Genomic DNA, 7,843 nt, shown 5'->3' with positions numbered 1-7,843 from the left:
TTATCAACAAATACAACATGATGTGGGCCTAGTCCAAAGAAACACTGTCACAACAAGAAGGAGAACCCGGCGGTTTAGCTTGTTACGATCTGTCGTACGTGAGCGTCAACGTCACGATTTAGTTGAATCTGTACGAATGGTTAGTTTCACCATGGCCTGTGGTAAAACTAACCACGTCGATAATCCCAGTGCGAACGACAGGAAGTTTACCCATTGGAATGTTACCCACAGTCTCGGTAAAAATTTCCCTATTTTAAATCCAGTGCGATTGCGGCTTAAGAGCCCGACACCAGGGTGAATTCTCTCTAAACCGCTAACTTGAAAAAACAATGAAAAACATAGAGAATTGAAAATGATTTTTTAAATATCTTTATATTAAATTTTTATAATAAATTCATCTGTAAAATATATCTAACTATGATGTTGATGACCATGATAATGATGATCATAATAATGATGATCATAAAATTGATGATCATGATGATCATGATAATAATAATGATCATTTAATATAAAAATGATGATCATGATAACGATGATCATGATAGTGATCATAATAATGATGATCATAAAATTGATGATCATGTTGATGTTGATGACCATGATAATGGTGACCATGATAATAATCATATTAATGATGATCAAAAAATTGATGATCATGATAATGATGATCATGATAATGATAATAATGATCATGATGATGTTGATGACCATGATGATGATCATAAGGATCATAATAATGATGATCATAAAATTGATGATCATGATAATGATAATAATGATAATTATAAAAATGATGATCATGATGATGTTGATGACCATAATGATGATCATGATAAGGATGATCATGATAAGGATCATAATAACGATGATCATTAAAATGATAATCATGATGATCATGATAATGATAATAGTTGATGATCACAATAATGATGATCATGATACAATAATGTCCAACATGATACAGTAATTTTCCATGTTTTTTGCAATGAACATATTTCGCTTTATGTTGTCAAATATGTTTTGTTCTGGGACTCCATCGGAATTAAGTTTTCTTTTTGAAGACTTTCATGGGCTATCCTGTCATCTGTCCTTATTAATAATGTTTTAACTGTGTCTACCACTTTTTGTATATAATTGTAATTGTTTTTTTTTATGTGATGCCGAATAAATTTGAATTGAAATGAACTGATAATCATGATGATAATGATGATGACAAAGATGGTGATGATGTCAAAGACAGAGAAGATGATCATGATTATGATGGTACTGCAATAATGATGATGATGATCATGATAATGATAATCATTTGATGATCATGATGATGACCATGTTGACGAAAAAAAGGTGGTGATGAGAAAGACACATTTGAAGATTTATAACCTATTCACTCATCTAACTGAGGTACCTGGTTTATTCCCAGGGACCTAAAACATTTAGGTTCAAATTGCCAGATGGTGGCAAGACATAAAAAGTAGAATACAAAATATATAATAATATTTCTATAATTACTTTGCATTCAAATTCCAAATCATACATCATTTATACATTTAAATTTAAAATATTCAGTATTATAAAGGAACTGAAAAAAACAAACATCACACAAAACAACCAATTAAAACATCAAACCAACCGCACTGCATGTTTTACTTGATTTAGAACATGCCGCATGTTTTATAGTCATACATTATCCGATAAACATTAAGTTAGAAAGTAAATGTACATGAAGAGTACTTAAGAGAATAGCAGTGTTTGCATTAAGATTCAGTATAGAGAACTACAGCGTTACGTCACGATACCACATGATACTACTCCGTGGCTATCGTTGCAAAATGTGTTCAACCGGACGCCATTTTCTCCACTGACAAACCACTGATCCCAATTTCTAATGTAATTATTAAGATGTTGTATCGGAGTTTTTCTTTGTAAATTTCAATTGATGATTAATGTGTGTTAGATAACCAATATAATGCGAGCTTTTGTGTTTTTAGTACATTTTGATGGTAAAATATTAGATTTTAAAATGCCTATTCCAGAAAGACTATTAAGTTATTCAGGCATAATGAACGGTAACCAACGTCTGGTTGGCAACAGAGGGCGCCACCTGGGGATGTGACGACACGACTGTGGTACTCTATAGCTCCAGAAATTTGCCAACTGGGGGAGGGGAGAGCAGGAACAAGTCCAACAGGGGTCCAAAACAATTGGGGCTTCGTAGAAATGCGTTCATGGGCTGGCCCCAGAAAGATTAAAAGATGATATTAAATTGGTGACTGAACATTTATGAAACTTACAATTCAAACTCTTTGAATGTTTCTTGTCCAGACTATCAAATTTTATTTGACAAAAAAACTGTTGTATGCCCATATATAGTAATAATATGCCTATATTTGGTCATGGTGTGATGTCATCAAGACCATATTAAGCATGTGCGAGTCTTTTAAGCTTGCCAGTGCCAGACGTTCAAACTCAACAATCCTTGAAATACAATCGATAACGAATGGAAAATTTACTATGTTTATGTTATATTAAGCTAAAATTAATTTTTAGTTAAAATTTCAATGTTATTCATTTATTCCAGGAACACAAAAAAGTATATAATAATACTTTATTACATTATTATGTGCATAGGCATGTATTAACCTCTATTAACACCTTCCTGAATATCTCTGGGGTTGTACAGTTGAAAATACTTTCAAATATAAACCCTGCTTAGCTGTTCAATGTATCTCATATATGTAAGTTCATATTTTTTATACACATTTTAAAAATTAATTATTAGGTGTATAATCACCTATCAGATAGTTGATTGTTTTATAGTTTAACTGTTTTGTATTTTTCACATAAGTTTACGTACATTCTTTATCCATTTGTATGTATTAAATTGTCTTGTATTTTATTTCTTTTTTACAGAGGGCCCCCCTGAATACAAACAGACTTTCTTGACCCTCTTTAAATATGGTTTAAACAAAAAAATAAATAAATAAAATCAGTTAATACAAAAATAAATAAAATTTTATAGGATGTCTAATCACTCGTTGTTACCAAAATACCTGTTTATCCTAAACCTTACAGTTTAATATAAATACCAAACATTGTTGAATCATCTCTGGTCGTTTTAGGAGTACTGTATTAGCTTTCTGGCTCCAATGTCGGTGTTATATCACAATTTAATAAAGCAAAATCAGTCCAGAATTTATCAAAACCTCTCATTATAAAAGGCTAAATTAAGATATAGTGTCTAATACAGATCTAAATAGCCAGCACCACAGTTTCAATTGATAACCTTTTGAGATGAGAGGTTGAACATGTTTAATGTTGCCATGACAACCAAATAAGATCACCAATTTCACTGCATGTTTTAGACTTTGATAGCATACTTAATTACAAATGGGAAAGTTTGAAAGAAAGAGTAATTAAAACAAGATTTAGGCATCTCATTTATGTTTATCTAAATCGGCACAGCGGTTGTCTCGGTCCACCTGAAGTCAGAGGTTTGAACCTTTGCTTTGCATTTTCAATTGTGTCCGTGGGCGAGGCACTTTATCTACATATGCCCCTTTCCGAAAGGCATGTGGGAAGGAACTATCACCCCCCCACCCCCAACTACACAATGCTTTGGGCAAGACTATTTTTATACCTTGTTTTACGAATCTATTGCTTTCCAATTTTGATAATTTCAAATAAAAATAAAATTTTATTTTTGGCCAATTAGCATACCCGCCACAGTGAAAAACTGAAAATTTCAGAAAAAGATGAAAGTTTTTCTATATTTTTATTTATGCTTCTTTTACAACCACTTATTTTGGATAAAAACATAAAATATTTAAAAAGACTTACATTACATTACAACCTACATGATACTTTTTTTACAATCTTGGTGTTTTTTATACACTGTCTGGTGTTTAAATGGAAATATAAACAGCATTACTTACGATATCGTCTGTTGAGACACCTAGAATGCTGGACCAGACTTGAGCTCTTAAAGTTGTTGGGCAGCCTTGCTTCGCATACAATTGTGCAAGAGGGCAATGATTTTCATTAACGATTTTATGTCCAAATTTGACTGCTTCATTCTCAAAACCTGCAAAATAATTATCATTCTTTTCTTTATCACCAGAAAAAAAAAACACTGAAAGTGAGCCTACAAAAAAAAATGGGTAATTGGAACTAGAAAATCGCACAGCTAGCCGAGTTTAGTCCCAGACTCGTTTAGTGTTGCGATGACAACTAATTAGAATTATTTCTATTCAAGTTTAATATATTCAAAAACCTAGAAACGGAGAGATAATTTTAAAAAAATCCACTTATGAATCAACAAATAATATGCAATTACATTAAAAACACATATCAAAATATAAATGGAAATCAAATAATCATGTTCAACCAAATAGAATAACATTTTAATAAAATAATGAGGTGAGTATGATGAGTTTAATATTATACTAAAACTAAGTAGTGATAGAAGGTCTCCAATACAATCTAAAAACAGACACATCTAAAATACTATCTTATCTATATCAGATAATCCATTTTCATTAAAATTGGATTTCAAACTATATTTGATTTTTAGTGATAACAACTGTTAAATATATAATAGGAATAGTAATTTCTTTATTTCATCAACCAGTGTGTTTCGAATTGAGACACTTATAGGAGGCTTCAGAGTTCAATAAGTCAGAACAAAACATTCAAGATTTATATTCAGTTTTGAAAATCTGTGAAAATCAGTCAAGTTGGTAATTATTAATAATGTCGTGCAGATTGAGAGCATAGAGAATTTAGGAGACAGTTTATAGTATGAAGAGATGATCTAGAGTATGAGAAGATCTAGAAAGAGTTCTGATATCTGAATGAGATAACTATTAAGTATATTTGTCTTAGTATATGTAGATGGCTTAAGCAAGGCACTCAGCGCAACGCCAACAAATCTAAATCTGCTCTGTGTGAACGCATGACAACGCGACGCCGTCAGCCGACTGTGGCAATCTGATTGGATCGTCACTAAAATTGATCCATTGCACACACGTTTGTTACGTTGAGTTCTCCAAAGAAACCTTCAAAAATTCAAATAAAACATTGAATTGTTGATCAGCAGGATAAATTAGAAAACATGATGATATGCAGATTAAAAACATTTCAGTCTCTATCTAATTTATCCCAAAGATCCATAAAATTTTCAGAGGTCTGCACACAGAATGCAGTAACTATGTTATAAACATGCCTGGTAACTGCACTTATTTCAACCAAACAATTCAATGATTCCAGTGAATTTTTCCATTTTCCAACTTAATGCACAGGAGCCAGCCAAGGCCAGTGAAATTAATCATGTTCCTATTGTTAATTCTTTTACAACAAAAAAAAAAACATATGCACAAGATGGTCTACACAGACTAAGTCGGAAGGAATTCAAGCATCTGAACCACAAAGTTTAAATTCAACTCAAGTAACATTTTTATTAAGCATTTTTATATCTTTTTTCATTCACTTAGCAAATGTTTTTATTTCCAATGAGGTGACAGGGGTTGGGCAAGCTTAATGAAAGTTGAAAGGTTATGCGAGGTCAAATTTTCTGTACCTACCTGTTGTCATAGAACTCAAATTCTCCACCCCAATTTGGGCATTGCTAGGAGACAAATCACCATAGAAATTTTGCTACAAAAGAGAGAAATTTTTTTCGTAAACTTTTACATAATGTGCAAAGATCTTATAATACCAGATAGCATTCTCATGATTTCTGTGTGCAAATTCTGTAATAATGCAGTGTAGGATGCCCTCTTGAAAAAGTGATTACTTTTCAACTTTGACATCAACGATTGTTAAGATAGTGCATCTCAAGAGTTCTGCATGCAAATTCTCTAACCATGGTAACAACTAGGATGCCCTCTCTCAAAAATGATTACATTTTATGCTTCTTTTTACTGAACATCGACACTTCTATTTGCTACGCGTAAATCATGGAGAACGCTATCTTGCAATTATAAGATCTTTCATGATAAAATCCAAGCACACGCTGAATTTTTATATTTTAATTATTTATTCCTTTCAACTGAAATTAGATAAAAATATCCTCAACACTATTACTCTATCTTGCATACCCTAGTAAAAAAATTACGTATTTTCATAGTAAGTATGACAAGTCATTTAAAGTGGATTTATCCTTTATTTTGATCTGTGATTTATTGAAAGTTAATTTAAGTGGTTCTTGTTTATGAGCATTTTTAAAGTTTTATTTCTTAAATTTAAGGTGGAAATATCTTTAAAGTTGAATCCTTAATAGGATAAGTCATCGAAAATGGATTTTTTTTTCTGTTATTTTGATCTGTCCTAGTAAAAGTTGATTTCAAAGTGGTTCTTGTTTAAATGAGAATTTTGAAGTTTATTTTAATTTTTAAAGATTTTTTCTTAATTTTTAGGTGGAAATATCTTTAAAGTTAATATCTTTAAAGTAATCAAAAATAGATTTTATTTGCTATTTTGATCTGTGACCTAGAGAAAGTTTATTTAGTGGTTCTTTTTTATGAGCATTTTTAAGTTTTATTCTAATTTTTTTATTTTTTTCTACATCTTTTAGGTGGAAACATATCTTTAAAGTGGAAACCTTAATAGGCATCCATCGTGTATGACATCTATCATAATTAATTTAAACAAGAACCTTACAATTTTTTATGATTCCATGCATTTGTAAAAGAATTTAACTACAGAGCAGTTATCTACCTGCCGTTTTATGCCAATACTTCAACATATACTAGCAAATTAAAGATAGATAGACATAAATTGGATTTAGTGGTTTCCGCGGTTAAAGTGTCGGCTAAGAGTCACCAGTTTCTATGTCCTCTGTTTGTTGATTGTAAATCACGGAATGGTATTTCTGCCCAACTCACGTACGGTAAGATATCAATAAACATGCAAGCTCTTCCAGTATTCGTGCAATATATACTGTTGAAATATTACTAATGTTTGTTGTACTGTTGAGTACTGTAAAGCAAAAGCAAATACTAGCAGAAACAAACAGAAGTAATAAAATCATTAATTGTAATTAAGTTAATTGTAGTATCAATATTAGCATTGATGGGTAGTTTGAAAATTGCAATTTCCAATTATTATCTCATTTTTTTCTTAACAAATTTGAAACCATTATATTTGAAAAATTGGACAAAAATGTAATAATTTTTATAATACTTAAACAATTTTCTAAATTTTGGTAGCTTTTAGTGTTACAAGTCTCCCTCTAATGAAAGACCATTCCAAAATAGACTACCTCCAATTAGGGACCACCTTTCTCCAGTCTCTAATTAAAGACCAAAGCTGCTAAAGACCATGAAACTGGTCCAAAAAACCGTCTATAATTGGAAGACACCTGTATTTCAAGGTTAAAGCTCAAATTTTGGCTTCTATATTTCTTTCTTTTATATAAACAATTAAAATGTTATTAGACCAATTTATATTTAGTATTATAATAACAAAATTTTATATAGACCTTTATTTTTATGCACTATACTCTGTATTTTACTTTATATCATTTTACTTCAAATTAATCTTTTTTATTATTGATTTATATAATAAATACATCTTGGATATAAAAATAAAAATAATTGTTGATTTTATATTTCATTTTTTTATATATATACAATTAGACACCAAATTATATAATAGTAATCAATATTGAACCTAACTTTTGATAGACCTATATTTCTATGCACACTTTGTATTATTTCTATTTCTTTCATTTTATTCTTGCTAAATCATCAGACCAAAACTACAGTTAAACTTTTTTTTATTATTGATTTCTATAATAAATATAGTACATCTTGGATATAAAAATAATAATAAAAAAGAAAAT

The 7,843-nt window shown here is 30.4% G+C and overlaps 1 protein-coding gene across 3 annotated transcripts in view; it reads right to left on the bottom strand.

The window, feature by feature from the left end:
- Nucleotides 1-7,843, bottom strand: part of LOC117116234 (TBC1 domain family member 19-like) — a 91,058-nt gene that overhangs the window by 38,420 nt on the left and 44,795 nt on the right. For all 3 annotated transcript variants that reach the window (XM_033260219.1, XM_033260218.1, XM_033260220.1), the window contains exons 8-9: nt 5,583-5,655; nt 3,936-4,084 (exon numbers count right to left, since the gene is read on the bottom strand). In XM_033260219.1, coding sequence (XP_033116110.1) covers nt 3,936-4,084; nt 5,583-5,655 — 222 coding nt within the window. The remainder of the gene's footprint in view (nt 1-3,935; nt 4,085-5,582; nt 5,656-7,843) is intronic.

Source organism: Anneissia japonica, unplaced genomic scaffold (genome assembly GCF_011630105.1).
Source record: "Anneissia japonica isolate Jap-2015-1 unplaced genomic scaffold, ASM1163010v1 scaffold288028_len459517_cov177, whole genome shotgun sequence".
Lineage (NCBI taxonomy): Eukaryota > Metazoa > Echinodermata > Crinoidea > Comatulida > Comatulidae > Anneissia > Anneissia japonica.
Note: the sequence above shows the minus strand (reverse complement) of the source record. Positions and strands in the feature narration are given on the sequence as shown.